We start from the raw sequence: 27,855 nt of genomic DNA, 5'->3' as shown, positions 1-27,855 counted from the left end.
AAGATTACTTAAAAGTAAGTCCTATGTTATTCCATAATGCTTACTCACAGAAAAGTGTGAAAGAAGAATTTTCATTCATTTATCATACAATATCATAAAACCATGATGGGGCAGAGATTAGTTAAGCACTGTGCTCTGGGGTGAAAGTTCAGCTCTGATTGGATGCTACCTGTTTCCCTGTTCCCTGCAACTTGGACAGCCAACTCTAGCTTAGGAAATTCCTGGAGATTTGGGGGCAGAGTTTGGGGAAGAGAGGGAGCTCAACAGCGATACAGTCCACCCTCTGAAACTGCCATTTTCTCCACTAAGCTCAGTAGCTTGGAGATCAGTTGTAATTCTGGGAGAACTCCAGACAACACCTGGAGGTTGGCAACCCTAGGTAGAGATCTGACAGCCTGTATTGGAAAATGGTGCCACCAAATGGGATAATGCTTTCTTCAAAAGTGAAAGATTATCCACACCATTTTTCAGAGCTGGGAAGGAAAACTCTCTGCCTAAACAGATGGCTCATCCTTGCCATCCAAGACCAGATATTAACTAAGAATGACAGGAGCAAATGCATAAGTGTACCTACTGGCAAAGGCCACGCTTGCCAACATATTAACTTAATAGACTCAGGTTATCCATCTAGTTATTAACCATTTAAACACTGATATGAAATCCAGTTCTAGAAAATTATTTACAGTTATTTACTAGGGCAAAGCAGTGAATCATTAACAAAAGACTTCAAATAAGCTGGCTATTTTACCTATGGGGGAAAAATTAAAAACCGCAATTATATACACAGTTTCACTTTGAAACACTTCACAACTATGCTATAAGCAAGATGCTCTTATTCAAAAGAAAACTGTTTGCGTTTCTCCAGGTGAACAGCTCAGTGAACACTACTCATAGTTATCCAAAAAAGAGAGGTGTGCATTTCCCCTTTTTTTCTTCTCTGTTGTATTTCAATATATTTTTCTTGCGAATTCCATGGTCTTTATAATAGTTATTACATGCATATATAAGAAAATGAAGATATGTGGAAGACAAAAGGCTCAATAGACACAGTGCTCTCATGGGGACTAGCCCCCACTTGATGAATTCCCCACTCTCAATATAGTTTCACAGGATTGGCAGCTACCAGCAGAGATAGGGCAAGTTACTATGTGATGACTCATGATATAGTAAGTGGTCTTGAATAATACAGATGGGATGGGGCAAGAAACTCACTTGGGGAAGGCAAATAATGAAGCCAGATTGGGGGGGGTATGAATACAACATTCTGGGGGGGGGATGAAGCCAGGAAATTAATGTTTTGCTTTTTATATGATGCTTGGGTTAGATTTCAATGGTGTGACAGGTAATCTTTTTTTCTGAGGGCTGTGGTGGTAAACCAGCTTTGTGTTGGAGAGGACTTGGTGATTCTAGCCTAGACACAGAGAAGCACACAGCCTATTCCATTAATCATCTGACACTCGCTGAAACAACTGTCTACACTGTATTTCACATCCCAACTAAGACTTGAGAGCTGAAGGATGTATCTGCGTCAGATCTATAAACTGTCTTTGTGTCTGCCTAAAAGATTGCATAACACTTTGAAAACCATGGCTCTCATGGGATACTGATCTGGGATTTGAGATACTGCTGTGTTCAAAAGGGCCTTGAAGACTCGTTTGTTTACCCAGGACTATGGTAGTTAATATACACTCCGATGTTTATTATGGTGGTTAATATACACCTTGATTACGATTGATAGCTAATGATCGTTTACCTTCAGTTTAGATATATTGCAGATGTTATTGTTCAACATCTTGTAATTTCTTTAAGGATGTTTTATGCTGAAAAACAAGTTATAAAAGTTCTAAGAAATAAATTACCCCAGCTGTGGTCATTCATAGCATGCTGTTTATTTACAAATATACTGGCTGAGCTGACAGGAAGCAAGCAGAAATACAAATGGGGAGTACAAACCATAAAGCAGCATCAATACCTTCCCCTCTATCGGTGCCTGTCGCCAGCAGGTGAGGATGTTTTGGTTTTGTCTGGCATACCCCCAGTAACGGTTACTGGCCCTCCTTCTAGTGTTCTTTGTTTATGTGTTTGACTGAATTATATATATTTAACTGTATTTTAATCGTTTACTTTTTTATGTTCCCCTCCTTGTAGACCATGATTAGGTGGAAAGGTGACCCATCAGGATACAAATAATCCTTAAAAAATTATCCAGACAATACTATTTTACATAATCCAACTTTCGATGTCCACCTTAAATTGCATTTTGCACCAGGGCTTCCCATTTCCCATCACCCCCAGCAGCTGCTCACTAATGCTGTGACATAACCTTGAGTTTTGGGGAACACCTTATCAGAGGACTGATTACATTTATCAGAAGCATAGCTTCTGGGTCTAAATAAATAAAATAACAAGGCTACAGAACTATGTTTTGTTTCTGCCTCTTTACGAACATGGCTATTGTACTTCTAGTATCCTACACCCAGTAGCTGAAGAATACCTGATGTGGGATACACAATGATTCAAACACATGCTTGTCTGATGAATTTCTGAGTAAGAACCATTCTCCAGGTGTATTCAATAGTTCGTGGTGGGTCTTTGTATGTATGTATGTACGGTATGTGAGACATTAATATTACCTAGTCTGTTTTGCTCTCAAGCCACCAAAATTTTATGTCTATTTGATGGCCTGCATGGTTTGTTTTCCCGTCTCTCTCATTCCCAGTTAACTATATCAGTGTACATTAAATTGAAACCTTCAGATCTTTTGGAACTATCAGCAGCACACGCCAACATATGAGGGCCAATTCATAGTAACACTTCCATATGAACCCATGATGTGAGCCTGAATCAACAAGAAATTAAATATCCCTCTCATAAACACTTGAGATTAAAGACATTTTTACAGCAAAAGATTGTTGTATGTGTATGAAACTGTTTATGAAATTGTTTCTTTCACTGAGCAGTAAGAAAATACTCAACCTGGATCTCTCCGAATCATAGGTTTTTAAACCAAAAGTATAATTTTTCAGTCAGCCTAGCATCAGCATACCTAATTGTGCAATTACTAGATTGCACAACACATTTCTTAATGTTTGTGCATGTAAATACCTCAACTGTCTTTTAAAATAATATAAGAGGGAAATGCTAATCTTGCTCATACAATAACATTATACAAATATCAAAATGAGCATTCAAAATCACACTTGCAAACAAACAGCACAAGGGGAAAGTGTGTTTATTTAAAATTTTGCATAATTGTTCCCAGGAGTCAGGATAAAAGAGCAACCTAAAGAGCCTATTGTCAGATCCCTACGTTGTTTGCCTTCCTTCTGTTTAAAATATTTTTTTTCAAGTTTAAAATGTAGAAGATCCAGCATTGCATGGGTAAAAAACCTAAAGAAATGCAGGGAAGGGAAAGTAAAATTAAAATAAAGTTCAGTACTGTATGTTCTGTGAGTTTGTAAGATATTCCTCCTGTTTTGATCGCTAGCCATTTTATTTTTCTCAGGAAGAGTGTGATATCCATGTACAGACCTACTACAACCTTAAAAGGTGTATGGTGGCATTCGCCATCTTCAGCAAATGTTCCCCATTGCAGTAGCTCTTCACTGCAGCCTGTCAGTTCCATTCTGTTCACCGAGCAGAAGAAATTGCTCAAGAGCCTGGGCAAATACTGTCACCCCACTGAGATCAGTATGTTACTTCCATAACACTTTGGATCCAAGCACAAATCTCCCCTTGCAGAAGTGATGCTTTCTGCCATCTGGATTAGACAGCCAAATTTTTTTTTTTAATTGAGTGACAATTCTTTTTAAAAGCTCCATAGACTAAAGTAGGAATGCAAGAAAAAAAATTTTGAAGTTGTGGGATTATAAACAGAGCTGGCTGGTTGATTTGACATAAAATGGTTGATGATAAAAGAGCCTACAGCATCAACAAAACTCTTTTGTAAAAGTGTAAAATGAAACAGGTAACCCGATCCCTAGGCTGCATGTGATGGTAAGGCCTGATTCTCAATCCTTTCATTGATTTCAGATCCCAGTTAGAATGCCAGCAGTTGATACATCCTGGCTCCCACTGTCAGTTACATCTCTGCTTGGCTCTAAAGTTAGTTTCTCCATCTTTCATGTCATTAATTCTAACAAAAGTTTGGCATCTTGCTTCTTTACTCTTTACAACATCAAGAAATTGATTCAATAAATAGCTTCAGAAATACTTTTCCCTTGTTGCATGAACACAAAACTTGTTTGGGTAAGTCCCACAAGCCAAGGCAGGAAGGCAAGTCATGTTCATTACTGAAGGAAAGATGGCACAGAGTCAGTCCAACAGGAACCTCTTCTGCTACAGCCAAGCAGCGGATCTGGAGGGGAGCAGATGTGGTTATTCAAAGCATATTAAGCAGATGTAGTTCATACAGCTGCTTGGCCTTGGACTGTGATGGCCCCTGCTCATTCCTCCCAATCCACACAAGACAGAAGAAGTAGTACAATGAGAGCAGGCCATGCAGAAAGCAATCCTAAGCAGATGTGCTCAGAAATTAGTCCAGTGTAATTCAATGGCATTTACTTCTAGCGCAATGTCCTTCAGAGTGCAACTGAAGAATCAATCAGCAAGAATGATGTGATGTCTCACTTCAAATTATGACTGAAGAAGCTTAACCATGAATCAGACAATGGTTTAAAACTCATGATTTGACTGCAGAAAGAACTTATGGGACAGATCCATAACCAGGATCCCTTACCCCCTACCCAGATCTGATTATGGGAGGGGAATGTAGGAAAGATCTGCAACCACAGAATCCAAAATAATGGTTTTAAGAGGGTTTCCAAACCACTGTTGTACTAATTGTGCTGATGTTTGACAAATCATAGTTACAGCCATTGTTCTACCTCCAGAACCCACCATACTGTTTCAGCCACAACCCGTATGGTCATCTAGTGCCTCATGATTCCCTAGAACATAGGAAAATATAAATTTTTAAGGTGGCACAGATTCTCTTTTTGCTTTGCTACAGCAGTCTACCCCTCAAGAATTTATTTGTACATAGACTTCATTGGGGCTTATTACAGGAATTTAAACAAAAAAAAACAGGACCGAGTAGTGAAAGGCAGGTGCTTCTGAGCAAGTAAACAGTGCCTTTCTCCAAACTCTTAATAACTTCTCATTTTTAAAATTTGCTCCCCCCTGATTTGCCAACTCCCAATCACTTACGGAACATATGCATTTTAAAGGCAACTCAACCAGTTGGTAGGAAATTTCATTTTTAAATGTTGACTCTGATAATAGAATCATAGAGTTGGAAGGGACCACCAGGGCCATCAAGTCCAACCCCCTGCACAATGCAGGAAATTCACAACTACCTCCCCCCTCCACACCCCTAGTGACCAGAGGATGGCCAAGATGCCCTCCTTTCTCAATAAACTGAGGTATGAGAGAAGGTTGATAAAATTCTTTCCTTACCCAGATTCCTCTTCTCCTCCAGTCCTCATCCCCAGAAACCTCTGGAGAACCCACTTGGTTGAGTTCTTCAGTCTGAGTGAGCTACAGCTGGAAGTATAGCAAATGCATCTAATTGGCTCATGGGAGGAAGTGAGCAGATTCATTTCAAAATATTTTATGCAAGTGTCTTGGCATGGCTCTATAATTTTTCACTAATAATTATAAAGGTAAGAGGAGGGAAACTTTATCAGTATAATATTGAAGGCATCCAATTATGGAGACATAATTGGGAAATTTAGCTGTTTAGAAGGCTCTTGAGTTCATATTTAGTTATCTTCTAGAGCAAAAAAGGAAGAAATAGGACCTATGGAACATAGTTTTTCACATAACCATAGAGAAAAATAACCAAAGAGTCCTACACAACTGTCCAAATAGATGGTGCCCAACAGGAGTGGGCAAGGAAGCAGTAACTTCAGCTCTGCCAGCTTAATATAGCACCACTGTTGAATGGTGTCCCAAGCCACCACTTTTGCAAAAAATGTCCTCATCCTGGGCTCAGAGGAGCCATGACCACGAATGGCAATATACACACTCCACCCATTACAGAAAAATAATGTTGAGAGACTTGATGCTTAGGCCACTAAACCATCAAGACAAGTATCTTGATACACCAGCTCAGATAAAGGTTGCTAAAAATCAGACAACGGGTATCTGCTACCAAAAATCAGACAACAGATAGCTACTACCAATCCTTCGTCACATAAAAAGCGTTAACAACACCAAAGTAGAAAATCAGATGAATATGCGATTCTAAGGTTGGATTGAAACCAGCAGGACTGACAAACTAGTCGTAAAATATTCTACATCAGCAAATCAGCAGATCAGAGCTTTGGATGTCAATGCCAATTGCAGCACTGCACAGTGACAAGAAGCCATGCTATTACACAAGGGCTATAAGGGTACAATGTCAGCATTTCAGAAGGATGGAATTGATGTTAATGTTTAGGAATGTGGTTCTGTGTATATTTGTTTTTAATTCATTTCAAAGTCTATTCATGCAGCTTTGAGAACAAATACTGTGTTTGACATTCTGCTTGAAAATATATTCTGATTTTCTGTTGCTAGCAAAGGTTGCATTTTATTTGTTTTGGCACACCGCCCAATAACAACTATTTTTAGAAAGGATGTTGCAATGGTGAGAAACTAATTATTAGTATTGTGCTGTTGGGTGATCACACAGCCACCCAACGGTGCACTAAGTGAATTGGTCTGAAAATCCATGGCCACCTCCTTTCTTTCTTTATGGGCCATCATATAGTCATCCCCTACTTGATTGCTGAGATGAGATGGTTGGAAAGTTCAGAATGGAAGGGCAATACATTAATATTGCTGGTGATGATCTATGTATTTTGCAACGGAATAAACTAATGAATCGCACCCAGAATGAAAGCAGGTGTCCTGCCTTGCCCAGAGCAGCAGGACATTAGGCCAATTTCTACCACCACCCAAGCTAGTCATTTGGCTTTTCATTTTAATTAAGTTCCCCACATATCCACCCACCCTCTCAGCAGGCCTTGTCCCCACCCAACTTCAAACTCCAATGGTCCAACAGACAAAAAGTATTAAAAGTGCTCTTTCACCCACAATTTGGATTTGGCCACCCTTGGGACTCAGACATCAACTTGGAACCAGGCAAGGACTCTGGACTGCCCTAGGACCATCTTTCACCTCACAATATTCCAGGAATTCTAGACCACAGACCCCCCCCCCTTTCCTGTAGAACAGGCAAAGTATACTTTACATCCACCCTTTTATTTCCCATTCGGCAGCAACAATCCTCTCTCCCAAGAGTATCCCAGCTTCCTCAGGGTGTATAAGATATTCTTCTGAACCAACTGCTTATTGGCTCTATCTCTCCTCTTTTCTTTATGCTGTCCCTTGTATTCTAAATAAAAGTGTATTATGTAAATGTCAAAATATTGTCGAAGGCTTTCACAGTCAGAGTTCATCGGTTCTTGTAGGTTATTCGGGCTGTGTGACCGTGGTCTTGGTATTTTCGTTCCTGACGTTTCGCCAGCAGCTGTGACAGGCATCTTCAGAGGAGTAACACTGAAGGACAGTGTCTCTCAGTGTCAAGTGTGTAGGAAGAGTAATATATAGTCAGAAGGGGGTTGGGTTTGAGCTGAGTCATTGTCCTGCGAAGTATTAAAGGTAATGTGCTAATCACTGTCCTGTAAGTATCAAGATAACATGCTAATGAGGGTGTGGATGTTAATGTGGAACCATTGTATCCTGAAGTGATCTGTTAACATGTGGAATCCAAAACTAATCCGCATGGCTATTGTAGACTGTAGTCTTTGTTAGTCTGGAGGTTTTCAGGACAGGAAGCCAAGCCTTATTCATTCTTAAACTCTCTTCTTTTCTGTTAAAGTTTTGCTGATGTTTATGAATTTCAATGGCTTCTCTGTGCAATCTGACAAAAGAGTTGGTAGAATTGTCCAGTATTTCAGTGTCTTGGAATAAGACCCTGTGTCCTGTTTGGGTCAGTCCATGTTCAGCCACTGCTGATTTCTCAGGTTGGCCAAGTCTGCAGTATCTTTCATGTTCTTTTATCCTTGTTTGTATGCTGCGTTTTGTGGTCCCAATGTAAACTTGTCCACAACTGCATATGTAAATGTCCTTTGCCTCCTTTCACTTTTTGGAAATATGATACCAAGTTTGACCCATGTATACACAGGCTTCAAGGCACCAAAAGAAACACAGATGACTTTAGGTACACTAAGAAATGTACTCATGTACAGGGAGTAGGTTGTGTAACAGTCGTTAGATGAAAATGGAATAAAGAACCTAAGAAATCCTAGTTAATTCAAAGTGAATGAAAACAATGACTTCTGTTTAGTGTACATTAAACCACTGTGAATTGTCAGAGGTTTGTTTGTTTTGAAACCAGATGGTGAATATGCCTAAGAGACATTAAGCTGAGATGTACACACCTTATTTAAATATCTTAGCCCACAGGCCTAGTGGCAGTACCAAATTGACCAACTAGCAATACAGCTGACTTGGTAATTGCAAGAATTCTAATAACTCTTAGGAGTATGTAACAGGTGGCATATAACTATATAAATTCTCAGCCCTCCAGACTCCCTGTTTACCTGGTATATCTGTTTTGAACAGCAGATCTGCCCTGTTGAAAAATTCCAAAATTAGTCCACAAATAACTTAATTATCAGTGTAAATATCTTCGGGTTCTAACCCATTCTTATCATCATTAAATCCAGAACCAGTGTAAATTTGTATTTATATTGTATGAATCTACATATCTATGATACCCTGTACAAGAAACAATACAAGTCCTTAAAGCATGGGTGGACAACTCTGCAGAATTCTAGTTCTAAAAAAATTAATGTATAATTACAAAAACTTTTATCCAAATATATGGTATTAATCAAATTCACCTGGAGTTTCTAAAAGAAACACATGAGGCAAAAATACATATACGGTAATTACTTACCATTTCCCAAACTGTTTTTATTTTTGTCTGACAATGTGTAACCTTAGGGGTTAAATCATTCAGGTAATCCGATGAAACCTGAACTTAGCTAAATCGGAAAAGTGACATTAACATTCCAGGTATCCTCCTGCTATTCATCTACATTTGTAAAAGCCAAGTGTGGTCTCTTTACGGGGATCAAAAAATCTACACATGGAGCCATACAGGGTCAGAATGTAGGTTTCTGAAAACCTAAGGTTTGAAGAAAAATACATTTTGTCAGGAAAAATATTTGGGTGGTTTAAAAAAATCTGCAAAAGGCAAAAGAGAAGAGCACAATTTCAGGCAGCATATAGGACTGGTGTAGCAATCCAAGATACCTCACTAAAATGTGGTTATGACAGCCACCACAAGCGTGAGGAAGAAGCTACAGGCAGCTACAGTAAGCTTCCCTGGCATGACTGTTTCTACTTATGCTTCATGGCATAAGTGAACAAACAAACAGGAGAGGGAAATGAAGACAGGAAACAACAACAGGCAAGCAGGCAGATCAGATGAATGGACAAGCAGCCAGGAGGCATTACTAGGTAGACAGGAAGACTGGGAGGGTTGGCAGCCAGGGTGGGGGGGCAGACGGGCAAGAAAATCAGGAAGGTGAATGAGTGGTGAAAGTGGAGCTACAGTAGAGGAAAGGAGGCGGGGAAAGCAAAATTGGAGCAACAGAAATAGTAGCTGGAAGGGGAATGTGTTTCCTCTCCCCTGTGAGTCCTCTCTTGTACATTTATTTAGCAATCCTATCGCAATTGCCTAATGCAGAAGAGAATATTGTGTTGCCTATCACTTTGGCATAGACAAATCACCTTGTATGGTCAACAAAGACTTCCCTGTTCACTTCAGCGGAGAACACAAATAATATATCCCTTTTACTTCAGGGGGGTGTTTCCTCTGTTGATGTTCATGGGGAATCCTACCCACACTTCAAATGTATAGTGGAACACACATGGAACTTGGTGACAGAATGCACTAGAACAGTATATAGTCTATCACTTAAGTGTAGAATTTTAGTATTTTTTTCTTTTTCAAAAAATGTATTAATAGTAAGGGTATATACTCTGATTATATAATGTACTGCAAGATTTCTTTCTTCGCATACTTCTAAATCTACTTATCCTTCGAGATCACCACTGGTGTCTTCAGCATTCATTTACCTCAAACTGACATGCAACTCCCTAAATATTTCTTAACGAGACATTACACTGAGCTGCAATAAAAACTCCGAAGGAAATGGGATCCAAGCTGTCTGGTACCACGCACTGTCATTAGTAACTGAATGATGCCCTTGAGATACACACTAGTATGTTTGTTGGTCCATCCTCAAGTAAATTGTTCTTTGCATCAACTGTTTCAAATGCCTTTAACCTCATGAATATTTACTGCAATCTCTACAAAAACATAATAATGTTACATGTTTTACATAGCTCAAATGGCATATGTCCTACCATTCAGCTCAGCAACATTTGAAAGCGCTTCAAACTTCACTGAGGCATACGTGCCAATGTCTTTAAAAAAACACAACGGAAGAGCTCATTTGTTTCTATACCTAGAATAAACAATTTAATAATGCTTCATACCATAAACTGAATTGTGGCATTTTTCTACCAATCCTTAAATTAAATATTTTGCCGCTTTGTTATTAGGTAGATCTTTTAGCAGTGCCTACATTACAGCAATAATTTAAGAAACATTGAGTGAAAATGGTAGAGATTTCCCCCCCTCCCCCCAGAGTAGAGAAGGGTGAAAAACTGCAGGCAGAAGGTCTTTATATCTGCAACGCTATTGAGTTATAACATGGGAAGCAATACATCCCCTCTTAGTTCTGTATTCGATTACTGGCATTTAAAGAGGATCATTCATCATTCTGCTTTTTCAGTAGAAGTGGAGTGTAAAATGTCTTTACCATTCAGAAAAATTAAAAATCAAGCTCAACACTAGCCACCCACACTTTAACTTCTCTCTGTAAAACCTTCACTTTTAAAATTACGAATATACATACATGTGAACCCTCAAACACATATGCTTCCAACTCCAGTTCTCATGTTATTATCTCTAGATATTACCTATTTTGGATCCAGGAGAGCTGAATAACTCAAATGTACCATTCATGAGTAAGGTGATAGAACGAGCGGCGGCTGGGCAACTTCAGGGATTCCTAAATGGATTGCTAGGATCCGTTCCAATCTGGTTCCAGGCCTGGTAATTGTACCGCAATGGCCATGGTCACCCTGGTGGACCTGTTCCAGGAGATGAATGGGGAGGGTGACCCTTTAAATTCTCCTAGATGTCTCAGAAACTTTTGACGCCATCAATTATAGTATCCTCCTGGACTGTCTTTTGGGGTTGAGACTTGGAAGCACTGTTCCGAGGTTTCAGTTTTACCTCCAAGGTAGCTCTCAGAGTGCTGCGCTGGAGTACTGTTACTCTGGCCCTTGGCTTCTGGGGTCCTGTAATGTTTCATCTTGTCTCCAGGACAAGACAATTCTCCAGATTTTTATTATGGGAAAGGTAGCCATTCTGGTTTCGCGGATTATTTGGGTCCCCACTGCCGTTTCAGAGCTCAGATTTGGATTTTTTTCCAGAATTCTGAAATTTTTCAATCCATTATTTCTGATGGAGGACTCTTTCGGGGGGGGGGGTGCTAGAGTGGCTGTTTTTCAAGCAAGTGACACCAAAATCACTGGAAAGTTAGGCCTGCTTGTCCAGTAAGACTCCCCAAATTTGAAGCAAATTGGATCACAGGGCCCAATTCTACAGGACCCTGAACAATGAACTCTCTCCCACCCTATCTGTCTCCATTTTTTCTTATGGGGGGCATGCTTTCTCCAGCGCAAAGAAGCCAATAGCCAGACAGACAAGAGCAACCACTGGCAAAAAGCCGCCCAGTGCAAACAGAACCAACAAGCCTAACAGAACCAAAGTCAAAGAAGAATACAACTTGGAAAATCCCCCCCAGCACACATCCCTTAAAAATTAAAAACTTTTTAGAAACAAAGAAAATGCAAAGCAGTTAAAGTTCCAAAACAAGCTAGGAGAAGAAAACCAAACAACACAATCTTTTAAAACATTTTTAAAAACTGCACAAATTAAACCAAGGAAATTTAATAAGCATAGAAACTCTGCTCCAAGTTTTATACTGCGAATAGTATTTTATCTGTTTTTATTTGTTTTGTTATGTTTTTTAAATGTAAGGTTTGAGATTTTGGATTTGTAGCATAGCAATGCAATATTATATTTACTAGTCTATGACAGCAATAAATTGTTGTTGTTGTTGTTGTTGTTGTTAACCAAGGAAAACTATTTTTAAAGAGGCCTTCCTCTCCCTCTTTCAACTCCATCTTCTCCTACTCGGCACAAGGGGACAGCTGCCTGGGTTGTCAAGTCACCAGGTGGGGGCAAGCACCCCAGTGGGGGAGATGGGGTGGCCATGTTGGCAGTGGCCACTTCATCCTTCAGCTCTTGGTCTGGGTCCTGGCTGCCTTTGGCACTGGCCATTCCAGCATCCCTCTTAGCCACAAGTGTGGATTGTCCCAGGACTGTGACTCCACTGAGAGTCTTCTGGAGGGAAAGGGCAAGAGTCACCAAGTGCTGGGGGTGTGGGAAGAGTGAGGGTGGCTAGGTGAGAGCCCATCCGGAGGGTCATGGGGGCAGTGGGACCCCTCACACTCACTGCACAATACCTTGATGCCACAGCCGCCCACTACCAAGGGTGCATGATAGCTTCAGCGCCAGAGAGACCTTCTATCACTGTCCACTCATAAGGGACACCCTGGGCCATGAGGGCACGCATGCTTTTCCAAGCAGGGCTACAAGAATCGTTCCAGCACTTCAGGGTGGACAACTCTGTCTGGGTGGCATATCCCAGGGCAGATACCAGCTCCACTGCCATGGGCCAGAAGGCACAGCAGCGTGCTGTGGCAGAGCTGGTCCTAGCAGTCACTAGGGCTACGCTCATATGCTCCACCAATACCAAACCCCCATCACCACCCTCCATCTGTCTGACAGCACCTGGACACAAAGACCATCCAAGCCCTCTGCAAGGAGCTCAGCCCAGCACACTCCAAATAATAATAAATGCATTTCTGACACATGCTTATAAGATCACATCAGCTTCTTACTTAACTGCTCTTTTAAATCTGTGCCTGCCAAACTGCACAGAAGTCAGTACTTTCAGTGTTCAGCAGTGCAATCCTACACAGAGTTACACCCTTCCAAGTTACTTTATTTCAAAATATTTAGACTGATGTAATTCTGCTTAGGATTGTACTGCAAGTCTCCTTAAAAAAAGATCATGTTTCGGAGGCACTAAATACACATTCAATTTTCTGCAACACGAGGGGAAAATGTGTGAATTATGTAATACAACCAAATATCATCAAGGTAATTTGCATTTTCAAAAGTATGAATATACGCAAGGCATATATTACAACACTGCCATTAAAAAAAAGCCTAAATAAAATGTGGAAATAGAAATATTTTGCACTTTCAGAGATAAGTATGATCCAGGGACCAAACCAACCATCTGAAATGGAAACCAGAATTGCAGAAATGTGGCATTAAAGCTGGATTTATGTCATTTGCTGTACTTGTACTTCTGAGAATTCCTCACAAAATCCAGCCTGTCCCTCTCCAGCTTATTTACATTTCAGGTGTAAGTAATCGCCTTCCTCACTTTATGGTATCCTATTCACTACGCTATTAAAATGGTGCCTGCTGTCAACGTGACAAATGAACTTCATTTGTAGGTACATCTATGAGAAGAAAGGCCGACCCCTGATGCACATATTTGGCCACGGGTATCACACTAGAATCCAAAGTATGCCTAGATTGCCAGCTGTTTAGCACTGAGCTTTAAGATTCACTTTCCCCAAGTCCAAATAGGCAGATGTCATTTTAATATATTGGATTGATGCACCATCCCAGGCTAATAGCTATAAATTGTTCATAGTTTTCGTTTGTATCCTTTCCTTATCTCACCTTTACCACAATGGCTGGATTGCAACTCATTGAAATAGGAATGCTACCATTAGTCATTTCAGCTGTGTGGCAGTAGATACATAACTGTGCTTTTCAAATCACAGTCATATTATAAAGCCACATGAAGACCAAATGTCTAGAGCTTTGACCACTACTTCATATAAATTAGATGCCATCAAGGGGCTTTAGCAATAGTTTAACTAAATTTAACAGAGGCCTGTTACACAGTGAAAGTAAAATACTCTGGGTTGAATACTATGACCCTGCTCTGCCAATGGTAGAGCCTTCCACTGGTGCAAAGAACCTTACACCACCTGAAAAACTGTATTCCACCAGCACAAGACTCCTTGTGTGCTAATGGAATGCTCAACTGTTAGCACACTGGAATTGTAGGATCCAATCCTATCTCAGTTACTGCTTAAGAAGCATGATCTTCTGGGAAGGTCAACTTCTTGGAGGACTACACTGTTCTCCAGATAATCAAGGAAACATGTTTTGCTGTATGAACACATGAAGCTGCCTTATACTGAATCAGACTCTTGGTCCATCAAAGTCAGTATTGTCTGCTCAGACCAGCAGCGGCTCTCCTGGGTCTCAGGCAGAGGTCTTTCACATCACCTACTTGCCTAGTCTCCTTAACTGGAGATGCTGGGGATTGTACCTGGGACCTCTTGCATGCCAAGCAGATGCTCTACCACTGAGCCACAGCCCTCCTCTGTATAATTTAATACAACCCAAACAGACATGTAATATTTAATTGGAATCTCTCTCACACATGCAGAACTTCTGAAAACATTTTTAATTTTTTTGTTATGAATAGAAACAGGGGGGTGGATTTAGTAGCGTGCTAGCAGCAGAGGCAGCAAATGTTCTTGAAATATTCCCTTCTGCTATGCAATAGTCTGTTAAACACAATGATCCAGTCTATCTGCACAATACCAAGTTTTCTGTATCCATTTCACAACTTTACATAGTCATTTTAAATACTTAGCACACTTTTTCATCAAAGAAGAACATCCAAAACACCTCTCCCTGATGTTATAGTCTAGGTAGCCCCTTGGTTTACTGAGGGGCTGTGGGTAATGAAAAGACAAAGTTACCGGCGACCATGGAGGAAGACTCAAAATCAATCTGAGTCTAAGGCTCATCAAAGCATACTCCTAGGCAATCGTGGCAAAGAAACACTCACAAACTTAACCAACCACTACAGACATCTTCCAAGCCCGTTTCAGGTGCCCTCGCCTTCAGAAATTAGATGGGTGACAACGTGGGAGAGGGCCTTCTTGGTTGTGGCATCAAAATTCTGGAACTCTCTCCGTAGAGAGATTTGCCCGTCCTGTTGCCATTTTCCACCAGCAGGTAGACTTGTTTTGCCTGCTGGTACCTCAATGATCCCTCCTTCCTACCCTGCTTTTGTTTTTTCTGTATGTATACTTTATTGTACTTGATGAGTATTTTAACTTGGTGTTAATAGTGTAAATGTTACATATGTTTTTAATATGTTAGCTGCCTTGGTAGGCCTGGTGAGGGCAGAAAGGTGGGGGATAAATTTAAAATGAGTTTCTGATTAACAGACAATTGTATCAGCTAAAGTTGTTGACTTTTATCTTACTACATTTATTGGGACTACACTATAATAAGAGTATTATGCAACTTATACATACATATAATTGTTGGGATTTGACATAAAACTCACAAAGAACTTAAATACCATTGCTAACTGTAAATTTTTCAGCAGAAAAGATCATTCCAGCAGAAAAGATGAGAAAAGATCAGTGGCATGCCATTCTTATGGAAACCAAAATTCTGATAACAGAATAGTTGGGCAGCCCATACCTGGGTGGGGGGGATGTATTTCCACAGCGGCTGGGAGTGGTGCACCCATGATGCCTCCTCAGAGGTTTCCCAGCCACCGTAGAGGTAAAAAAGGTTTGTTTTTTTTAAATGAAGACACCTAATTGAGAACAGTGAGGCTACAACACCAAAAAAGGTATCATAGCAATGATACTGAGCGAGGGGGCATTCTCAGGGAGAGAGGGGTTAAGAGGCTGACTAGAGTCAGCTCCACCCCTGGGAACGCCCCAGGAATGCCTCCTCCACACTGGTGCAGGTGTTCTCTTCCAGGACTTTGTTCCCAGAGTGGCTGCGCTGGGGGCGGGGACTGGCAGAGCTCCATGGCTCCCGGACACCGGCATGTTTGCCCCCATGCTGGCATAGGTGCCACTTTATTCCGTGACAAAGTGGCACCTATGCCGGCACAGGGTCACACCTGCTCCTAAAGAGCTCTGCCCCCCTTCAGGAACAGGCTCTTAATCTGTTAACAAAAACTACAAAGAGACACACTTACAACAGAAGCTTTCCAAAATGTCTGTAATGAGGCATCACTGAGTGTCATCTATGCCATATATTCCTTTACACAGAACACACGGCCTTGTTATATTACCAAGGAATGAATTCCCTCACCTCTTTTAAAAAGCACTTTGTTTCTTGCTGTGGTGATTAGAAAACAAACACTGAAAATCAATCCTCTGACAAAGGACTACAGCAATATGTATATTTTGTGAGTGCCAAAGACACAATGGTGCCAGAATAGATTTGTTAGGCATATTGCACTTATTCTGCAACATCATTTTCAGAAGTTAACACCTAGTTGTGAAAACCGAAATCAACTTTTTCTTTAAAAATCTTGAATTCACAGAGATTGAACTACATGTTGTTTGTGATCTTTTATTATTGTTGCTGTTTCAGCCTTAGTTCCCACAAGTAGTTAGAAAAATACCTTTAAAGGTGAAGGGGGAAGTTCGGAATGCATTTCTCAACACTCTAAGAGCCAAGGATCTCTGCAAAGGACAGTATAGAACAAGTTGCCCTCTCCTACTTGCATGTTATTGTCCAATCCAGCCTCGCAACAGGCACCCTTGTGGTGCCTGGAATTTTTATGCAACTAGTCTCTTCAGTGCCGTGGAAGAGGCAGTTCAAGAAAGTGCTTTTTTGCAACAGCCCCTTTGAAGCAAAGCAGAAAACCTTGTAAGCAGGGGAGAGTCGAGTGGGTATTTTCTAAACACTTGGTCTACTTGACATTGGTTAACACGAGGTAAGTTTTTTTCAGAATCAATGCACATCTGGATCAAGAATAGAGAAAATGAGTTTCTGAAAAATCTATTAACTATTTGGTCAGAAGTCCAGCAGAGCCTAGACTAGAGAATTCACTAAAGGTAGTTCTCTATTTAAGATACATTATAGTCCAAAGGGTTTTCATCATGAAATAAGGATTAGTTTTTAATTATGCAGCATGAGGCTATATATTCATGCAATGTTAAAAAAAAATTGGTAAATGGATTCCGTTAACCCATTCACAATGTCATGCTCTTCCAGAGGCTTCTGTAAGATTATTTTGGGCAATTTTTCTATCTAGAAGATATTATCACAGATGCTTGGTTTTGCAGTTCTCAAAACTGTGAATGTGTGTCTGCAGAGATAATATGCCTCTTCTTCACAGCAAAAATGTTATAAAATAAACATACAGAGTTAAGAAAAAGTCCTTAGTTCCATTGTTCCTTTGAAAAAGAAGAGTTGGTTTTTATATGCTGACTTTCTCTACCACTTAAGGAAGAATCAAACCACAACAGACACCCTGTGAGGTAGATGAGGCTGAGAGAGTGTGACTAGCCCAAGGTCACCCAGCTGGCTTTGTGAGTAGGAGTGGGGAAACTAATCCAGTTCACCAGATTAGCATCCGCCGCTCATGTGGAGGAGTCGGGAATCAAACCCGGTTCTCCTGATCAGAGTCCACTACTCCAAACCACCGCTCTTAACCACTACACCATGCTGGCTCTCTCTTTGTGAATCTATGTACACAGAATCAACCCCTCACCTCAAGTGTTAAGTTTCAAGAAGTTCAATGAATAGAGTAGAACAGATCTGCACAAGGAGTTAAATGTTAGGGGCAAGCAGTAAAAATGAAAGTGAAACCTTTTGAGCAGAATACTCCACAAATCCTGGGATTTTTGTATGTATAGCCTGAGGAGAAAATCTGTAATGGCAGCAGGCCATAAAAGAGACTCATTTGGGGGATATATTAATGAAGTTCCTCTATCTATGGGTAAGGCAGGCATGCTTGCAAAATACAAACATTGCAACAAAGAAATGCAAGGCCTGGTGGCCCCAATGAAACTGGAGATAGTTCGCCTAGCAGTAATTTCATAATTATCTATTGATGTATTTCTGATAATATAACCAAACCAGTATTTTTTGATATAACTGTAAACCTAATCTGAAAAGTTATTATTCTAAAAATGAAACCTTCATCTGATTGAAAATATTAAGATTATACCTGCAAGAATGAGTCTATGTAGAAAAATATGATTGAAATCTAGTCTTACTGTCAGTGATACACTGAGTACCCCCTCCTTGGTTTATACATATATAAATGTGCAGACAATATGTTCTAGACTAGAGGAGTGAGGATGAGACAGCCTTATGGGAAATCGAGGGTTGCCAGGTTCCTCTTCACCACCAGCAGGAGGTTTTTGGGGTAGAGCTTGAGGAAGGTGGGGTTTGGGGAGTGGAGGGACTTCAATGCCATAGAGCCCTATTGCCAAAGCAACCATTTTCTCCAGGTGAACTGATCTCTATCAGCTGGAGATCAGTTATAATTGCAGGAAATCTCCAGCTAGTACCTGAAGGTTGGCAACCCTAGGGAAATCAGTTCTGGGTGCTGCACCCATATTGTACTGGATTATACCCCTAGAGTTTGCCATGAAACTAGTAAGTGGTACTTTCTTTAAGAGGCTACTCAGATTTCTATACACACAGGACAATGTACAAAAGCTGTCCACACTGCTACTTCTCACACCATATTACAGTTATATTCAATATACTACATGCTCTATGGAGACACATTGAAGTTGCTGGGAGAAACACCTCAGCACAGGACAGCCTAAATGGGGCTGCCACCAGAGAGCAAAGAGTAAAGGGCAGGGAATCTATGTTATACATGCTGATACACCAGAGAACCCATCCCCCAGCCTTCCCTAACCAGGTCCTCCCAAGGAAAGTGAGGTCACGGTTTTTAATTTTTTTAATGGCCTGGATGAGTTAAATGCCATTTGAGTCATGTGTGTGTATAACTGGAACTCACAGCAAAAATGAAATCACTTTTAACTTAATGTTTAATTTATCTTTAATGGATTCATTGAGATGGATCAATGATATGGATCAATGATCAATGATCCTTCATAAAATCTTGGGAGTGCCTAGCTGCGTACCCTATGCAGATCTCTATCTGGAAACTGGCCAGAGGTTACTTTTAACCAGCGCTTGGCTCACAATACTGGTTGCGGTTGCGTTATAATTCTGACCCTCCTAGCCTTACCTACCAAATGCTTGAAGAATACAAATCCTCTAACTGGTTAGTTTATATTGAAGAGAACATCAAATCAGTTGGTCTATCTCTCAATCCATTCTTTATGCTCTCGGCCACAGAGGCTTTCCAAATGATAAAATGAAGATTTTTGGAGACTGAACACCAAAATCTTAATAGTGCAGCAAATAAAACTTGCTCTCCTCTTAACCTGGGGATCTCCCTGGAACGAGGCCAACCATCCTCGTATTTCTTCCTCCTGCAAATTCCACAGCAATGCAGAGCCTTCTCCCTTGCGAGATTTAATGTCGTGCAATCTTCAATTTTGTATGGGAGATTTCAAAATCTACCCCAAAGGAATTGCCCTTGTGGAAAGAGCTGTATTGAAACAATGTCACATATGCTCGTCCACTGCTCCTATTATGACGAAATTCGATCAAAAATTTTAACACCTATCTTGGTAAACAAGACTGGATTAACTGATCCTGTAAAAATGTCTTTTCTCTTGAATAATCGCTTTCCCCTCATAATTGAGAAAGTGGCCAAATTCTTTAGAGTGTCATAGAAGTACAGCATGGCAAAGCTCAGGGATTATTATTGTTCATGATTGTAACATTATTTTAGCTACGTGTAATGTTTTATTGTATAATTTAAGTTTTTTATGCCATTAAAGGTATTGGTATTGGTTCTGACATAACATTCTTGGAAACCATACATTAAAATGGGAGGTTTGTAATATGTTAATTATTGATAATCAGAATTCCAAGATAATTAAGTACATACGATACATTCACACATCATGAAAGATTATGCCACAATAAATTATTAGTCGGTAAGGGGCCATCAGACTACTCCTCTTAACATTTCTGCTGTTTCTTCAGGTATCTTTTTCTTCCCTCTTTGGATGAAAAAGACAACAACCTCTTCCACAAGTAAATTCATTTGCATCAAGTATGAAGAATTTGGATCTACCATCTCATTATGGCCTCTGAACTGTGTGTTCTGCAGGAATGTATGACTTTTCTGTAGAGTTGTCAGGCTCTCCTGTTTATAGTTCATAGCAACAAATTGAACTCTAAAATATAGTTAACGAATTATAGCAGCAGTGCCAATTAATGCTATTTAATATTTCGTAAAGAGAAAGACCATTGCAAATGCAATGGTAATTACCCAAGGGATCTCTTAATTTACAAAAGACACTATGTTTAGAAACCTGTGTCAGCTAAGAATTAAAGCAAACATGTAATCTAGATGTATGATTAAATCCAGCAAACTATTTCTGTTGCAGAAGGGGAAGCATTTTTTGCCAATTACTCCTCTAACTACAGACCTGCCCTCCCTCATGCTGTTTCCAAGGTGCAGCATTTCAAGGAGCGGCATTTGGGACTACAGAAGAAGGAGGTAAGCAAGAAAGTCATCCTCTATTAGCATAAACCCCTTCCATCAGCAGAAATTACAGCTGGATCCAAGCGGTAATGTTGATTTCACAATCATAGAGAACATAGCCACACCTCCAAATTTTCAGTATAATGCCCTGCCTGATCTCGTCAGATCTCAGAAGCTAAGCAGGGTCAGCCCTGGTTAGTATTTGGATGGGAGACCACCAAGGAATACCAGGGTTGCTGTGCAGAGGAAGGCACTGGCAAACCACCTCTGTTAGTCTCTTGCCATGAAAACCCCAAAAAGGGATCGCCATAAGTCGGCTGCGACTTGACGGCACTTTACACACACATTGGTAACAAGGGGATGTGGAATTGTACAGTGTAGCCTGATCTCACCTGATCTCGGAAGCTAAGCTGGGTTGGTATTTGGAAGGGATACCTCCAAGGAAGACTCTGCCGAGGAAGGCAATGGCAAACCACTTCTGTTTAATCACTTGCCTTGGAACCCCAAGGTTGCTATAAATCAGCTGTGATTTGATGGCACTTTACACACACACACACACATTGATAACAAGAAGATTTGGCCATGCTGTGTGTATTTTCCTTTCCCTCTTCTGTCCTCATCCCACTGTCAAATGTTAGAATGGGATCTTCTTGGGGCAAGGACCATTTGTTTTTTGCTCAAAATTTATTCATTGGCAGTGTAATAATTATTTGGTGCAGGTCTACCATATCAATTCAGGTGACTACAAAACTGTGTAGACCTACTGCCATTTACTCAATAAAACTGTTCCTGATGTCTCCCATGGCAATGACATAAATTACAAAATAAATACATATTGCTATACAAAAGAGCAAGAGTCTAGTAGCACCTTAAAGACTTACAAAATTTCTGGCAGGGCATGAGCTTTCGTGAGTCACAGCTCACTTCTTCAGATACGCATATATTTAGTTTATATCTGAAGAAGTGCACGAAAGCCCATGCCCTGCCAGAAATTTTATTAATCTTTAAGGTGCTACTAGATTCTTGCTCTTTTCTACTGCTACAAACTGCTACCCATCGTGATCTATACAGTTAATTTCTGAAAGAAAAATGCAAAATAGTGTGCAATGTTTAACTTTTTCTCTAATCAAGACAATGCTGAGAGTTTTAATCAGGACGAGCATAATTATTGCTTTTTTCAAATAAATCAAGGTTCATATTTTGTATTAATTTTACTGGATAAGCCCTTCAAGGGCTGGTTTATGAAAAAAATATGCGAGTCACATGAGTGGCTCACTTTTTTCTTGTTTCTTCACTGTAGATATCCAATTCTTCTCATACTTTCTCATTCAATGAATCATAGCCCTTAATAACAAAAAAGTGAAAATATTAAGAACAATCTAACTCATGTAAAACAGTATCGTCCCTTGGGAGTAATCACCCACACTGATGGAAGGGAAAAAAGAATATAGTGTTGCTTGCATCTTGCATTGGCTCTCCCAAGCTAAAACTGAACTGGCTGTCTACTCTAACTGTCAGTACAATGTATAAATGCCAAATGCAATCCACGCTGTATTCATAGATGATAACTGCCAATTTTTTTCTCTTTTTAATTCCCCCCCCCCCCGAAGCTCAAATTGTGGGTCACTCAAAGGTTCCCCCCTTTCTAGATTACTAACAGTGTACTGTAATAGTTCTAATTTGTTCCTGTTTTGTGACTACAGTAATAGTCTCTAAATTTATATTCTGCATAATAGTTTTTAAAATATCAAAACTTGTATGCATAGATATAATCTGCCAATAAAAGCTAAGAAAACAAAATACTATCCTGTTTAGTTTTCAGAACTAAATGTGAACAGTGGATCGATTTCCAGACCCAGGCATGAATTACTGGCTTAAAAAGTGTAGTTTTCAAAACCTGTAACCAATTACGTATACTTTCATATAACTTCCTTGTTAATTAATGAACAGCCACTAAGCAAAAGGTCATTATTTTCTCAGGGTGATCTCTTTTTCTTCTTTAATTGTTTTACAACTTTGTGAGTGGACACAGACAACTATCCTGGCAGGTTCTTGTGATCATTTAAAAGATTTGTAGAAACATTTCAACACTATCTTATTACCTTTATCATTTTCATATTATTTTCAAAGAAAATAACATGGCATTTGCCATCTCATTATTTTCTGCATATTCATTCTACATATCTTACTCTGTCTTCAAATATTCACCAAGCAATTTTCCCTTTCACCTATACTACACAAGCATTGTTTAGAACAGAATAGCTACTCTTTTTCTTTTCTCTTTCTTTCTTCTCCCTTCTTTTATTTTTGCTTGTATATCCAAGGATATGTAAATATAAGGCAATGAGAAGGGGACAGAAGAACGTAAGGCTGAGAGTATTAAAACCCTCTTTTGTACAAAACATTTGAGTTTTAGTCCAAAACTCCCATATACATGTAAAAGGTCCTTCTCTGTGGGTATTCTGAAAAGGGTAATGTACAACTGTATGCACATGCACCTGTAATTGCATATTTGTTTATTTAAGACATTTTAGCCAGTCTTTCTCTCATAAATGCACTTGACAGATTACAATGACATAAAAAACAATAATTAAAACACAATCACACTAAACTAACAGCCCCCCCAAAATTATCCATTACAGAAGCTCTCTTTGAACAGTTTTGCTTTGCATTATTTTTAGATATCAACAAAGCAACTAACACACTCAGGAAGGCTATTTCACAAGTTGGGCAACCATCAATAAGAAATACCCAGCGAATAGCCAGGGGAGGTGATCAAGCAGACATAGGCTGGAAGAGCAAAGTTGTCACAAGGGCCTGGAAAAGGTGTTCCTTGTTGCAATCTTCTGATCCTTACTGCTCAAAAAGGGCAGGAGGATCATGGGAACTGAGTATAGTTACATAGAGATGGTAATGTGGATCGCACATTAATTGTACACACAGTGCAGGGAAGGAGAATACTAGACCTTAGAGACCAGTACTTATTAAGATTTTCAGCAGCTGTTAAAGCCTGCAGTAATTCATATATATATAACATCTTTGGAAAGGAGGTACAATGAATAGAAGAAAATATTCCTGATGTTGCCATCCTAAGAAGAGCAACAACTTTCTACATCCAGTGAAGCCAGTGGGCTTAGAAATGTACAAGTCTGTTTATGATGGCACTGGGAGTATCCTATATGCTCAGAAATCTAGATTTGTTTTGTATTGTACTTTATGGTATGTGTACTTTATGGAGAGCCAGCATGACACAGTGGTTAAGAGCAGCGGACTCTAATCTGGTGAACTGGATTTGATTCCCCACTCCTTAACATGAGCGGCGGAGGCTAATCTGGTGAACTAGATTTGTTTCCCCACTCCTAAACATGAAGCCAGCTGGGTGACCTTGGGCCAGTCACAGTTCTCTCCCAGCTTTCTCCGCCTCACCTACCTCACAAGGTGTCTGTTGTGGGGAGAGAAAGGGAAGGCTAGTGTAAGCCAGTTTGAGACTCCTTAAAAGGTAGAAAAAATCGAAGTATAAAAACCAGCTTCTTCTTCTATTTTACTCTTGCCTCCTCAGTTGCCTGAATGGCTGGAAGAGGGACTGCAAATGTCAAATAAATAAACTGATTGGGCGAGGGAATCACCAATACCACAAAATAGAATAATTTTGATCATAGCAAATTTGCAGGTAGTCATGGTCAATTACCATACAGTTCCCTCTTTAAAAGTGCTACCATTTTCCTGTGAAAGGTGGGATGGAAAACATCATCTGGCTTGTCTAATTCCTGCTCTCTGGTTAACTATAGCCTGATCCTGTCCAGCTGAGTACATCTTACCACAAACTACAACATATGGATGAAATCTTTAGTCTTATAAAATGACACCATTTCGTAACAGATTTAATGACATTGACTGACAGTAGACTCACATTGTGCACCACAATGCATAAATAATGTACGAGATTTTCAGCCATACAATGGGAAAATGGACACTGCCTCAGATGACTTTAAAAGAGAACTAGATACGTTCATGTAGGGTACATCTATAACAGCTATCAGCCCTGATGGCTAGATGAAACTTCCATGTTCCAAGGTAATATACCTTTGAATACCAGACAGTTGTGGGTATTCAGCAAAGGAGAGCTACTCTCTTCACACACAGCTTCTGAGCTTCCCAGAGGCACCTGAATGGCCTTTGATAAAAAGCAGATTGCCACAGGAATGGCCTTTGATAAGAGCAGATTACCACATCCTGCTGTTTGATCCATTGGGGCTCTTCTTATGCCCCTAAATTTCTTCTTATCCATCAACATTTGTAATTTCCTCTTGTTTTAGATCCCAGTGACATTTGGAATAAAAACTTCTTTAACTGATCCATATATATGTAATTGTAATTCCAACCCAACAGTATCAAATTGAACCTTCAGTGTTATTAGCATTCTTCTGGTACCACTTTATTTTCTTTTTAAAACATCCAGGTCATCTTTCCACAGTTCCACAGTACAAGGAAGCATATAAAACAAATTACCACTGATAAATATTTTTAAAAAAAAAACATTAAAGAAAGCAAACATAAAGTGAGTTTAAACTGAAGCTACTTTCTCTATTCTTCTTTAGGGAGCCAATCATCCCCTTGAAGTTTGAGTTTCAGGTGCACCAGCCAGCCCTTGATACCTTTCCCTGCTGAAGCGAGAAACCAGGTTGCAAACAAGTTCAACCTTACACATTTGCTGAAGCGGTGAGTCGGAGGGAAATAATTCAGAAGAGAAGCCTCTGTATACACACACAAACACAGCTAAAGGACATTCCCAACGCTTAAAACACACTGGGTACAGTCATCCAGCCAAAATTAAACACTTCGAAGGCCTATTAATTTGTATGCGAAAAAGAGAAAAACCCAGCACATAGGAACAAATCAATGGATTGCAAAATGCTTAACTTGGCAGCTCCTAGGACCAGCTTGGAAGTCAGCCTCTACTCCACTGGCATTTGTTTCCCTCTGAGGTCCTTCGGCTCCCACAAGAGCGATCTGCCCGAGACTGACCTCCTAGGAAAATCGAGCTGAAGTCTCTCTTCCCCCTCCTCCTTGCAGCTCCAGTATTTTATGAACGACGCGCCTGCCTTCCGCATGCAACACAACCCCCTCCACGGGGAGAGACGGAGATCAGAACCATCACCCGGGACCGTGCAAGAAGACAAGCGGGGGGGGGGGGCGGGGGAGTGACAATTGCAGCCCAGGAGCACGACGGCAAGGGCGGGGGGGGCGGGGGGGGAGGCAGGGGATCCTGCCTGTCCTGCCGTCCAAACCACGAGCGAGGCGGAGCGCGCGGCCAGGGGAGTTTCCAGCCCCCGCGCGCTACATTGTCTCGGGTTCCACAGGCGAAGTCAACAGTGTTGCAGCGGCAGCTTCCTGCTCGGAAGGCACGACCTCCCTCACCGGCCTGAAACCAGCGGAGGGGGGGGTCGCCCCCCGGGAAGGACGGCTTCCCCCAGGGGAGCAAACCGGCCCCTTTTGTGTGTACGTGTGTGTGGCTGTTTCCCCCCCCCCTTCCCCAAGAGGCGATCTGCAAAGTACCGGAGGAGGACGTGGCTCCGCTCCGTCCGCGTCTGCAACAACAGCGCAGGGCTCCAAGGAGGAGTCTCCCCTCTCTCTCTCTTTCTCTCCCTCCAGCCCTCGAGTTGGCCGCTCCTGGCCAGCGGGCCGCCTCTGCGCGGAGGCTTCTCCTCCCCACCGCCCAAGCCGAGGTCCGGGCTGGGGCGGCCGGCCCAGCGGGGGATTCCCTCTGCCCAGCCGCCGCCTGGTCTCTCCGGGAGGAAAGCCCTGCCCAGCTCGGGGGGTCTCTCGGCTCACAGGCTACCCCCCCCCCAGCCCCGTCCTCTCCCGCCTCGCTCGGGACCCTTCCGCCCGCCAGCCCAGCGCGCGCCTATCACACGAGGAAACACCCCCCCACACACACACACACCCCAGTCGCCCCCTCCCCTAGGGGGGCAAGGGGCTGCTGCCTGCAGAGCGCGGGAGACGGGGCTCCTCGCCGGCCGGGCTCCCCCCCCCCCCCCCGTCTGGAGCCGCCCCGCGGGGACCCTCGCCAGACATTGTAGAACAGCTCGTCGCCCCCCCCCCCCCGGGCCAAAGCCCTCTCCACGCTTTCTCTGGAAGAAAGTGAAAGACGGGAAGACCACCTTCCTCTTGTCCCCCACACCCACTCGGCCAGCAGCCCCCCCCCTCCAACAGCAACTGGGGAGGGGGGAGAACGCAGAAGCAAAAATAAAACCACCACCCTCGGCGCGAGCCAGCCAGCCAGCCGCCCAGCCAACCCTCCCCTCCCCGAGGAAAGGACAATAGCTCTCCCCCTACCCCCCGCAGCCCCATGACACTAGAGCCCCGGTGGGGGGGGGTCCATTGTATGTGTCCGGGCTCGACAATTTACACAACAAAACACACACACAAAAAAAAAATAGGAGCGAGGGAGACGGGGAGAGTGGCTCCTCCTCCTCCTCCGAAAAGGCCTGTTGGAAAACTGCACAGAGCAGCCGCCGCCGCTCCAAGCCCACCATCGCTCGCTCGCTCCGTGCCCTCGCGAGCCGAAGAGGCGAAAGGGCCCCGAGCGAGAGGAGGGGGGGGTCTCTGCCCCAGAGCGGGTGGGGTGGGGGGAAAGGCCCGACCGCTTTGTGTTACCTGCCGTGAAACCAGTCCTTGCAGGCGTCGCACTCGATCATGAAGCGGGTTACGTCGTAGGGCAGCCTGCAGATGCAATAGACGGGCACCGTCGCCATGTTAGCTCCCTTCAAAACAACGCTGGGCTCCCGAGGCGAGCGGGGAGAGAGAGAGCGAGAGGAGGCAAAAAGCGAGCGGGCAGGGCTTCTCGGCTGCGGCTCCCTCGCCGCTAGGTCGGCTTGCCTGATTCTCTCTCCCCCCCCCCCCTTTTGCAAGAGGGAAGCAAAAAAAAATAATAAAAATAAAAAATCGCCGAGGCCCGGAGGCAGAGGTGGAAACCACACAACCGCGCACAAAACAAAAACCGGAGAATTCAATAAGCGATCCTCAAGGGCGAGCTTGCAATGTCAAAAAAATAATAAAAATAATAATAACCAATGGTTCCCGAAAGTTTGACTGCATGGCTCCTCTGGCTCGCGCGGGCTCCAAAGCGCACTGGAAGCTTTTTTTT

The 27,855-nt window shown here is 41.8% G+C and overlaps 1 protein-coding gene across 1 annotated transcript in view; it reads right to left on the bottom strand.

The window, feature by feature from the left end:
* PHF2 (PHD finger protein 2) overlaps positions 1-27,499 on the bottom strand; it is a 143,106-nt gene extending 115,607 nt beyond the window's left edge. The window contains exon 1 of the mRNA XM_056851608.1: positions 27,366-27,499. Within this exon, the coding sequence (XP_056707586.1) occupies positions 27,366-27,463 (98 nt within the window). The 5' untranslated portion in view covers positions 27,464-27,499. The remainder of the gene's footprint in view (positions 1-27,365) is intronic.
* Positions 27,500-27,855: the final 356 nt, after the last annotated feature.

This window comes from Euleptes europaea, chromosome 1 (genome assembly GCF_029931775.1).
Source record: "Euleptes europaea isolate rEulEur1 chromosome 1, rEulEur1.hap1, whole genome shotgun sequence".
NCBI classification, from domain to species: Eukaryota; Metazoa; Chordata; class Lepidosauria; order Squamata; family Sphaerodactylidae; genus Euleptes; species Euleptes europaea.
The sequence above is the reverse complement of the archived record's forward strand: the minus strand, read 5'-3'. Positions and strand labels throughout refer to the sequence as shown.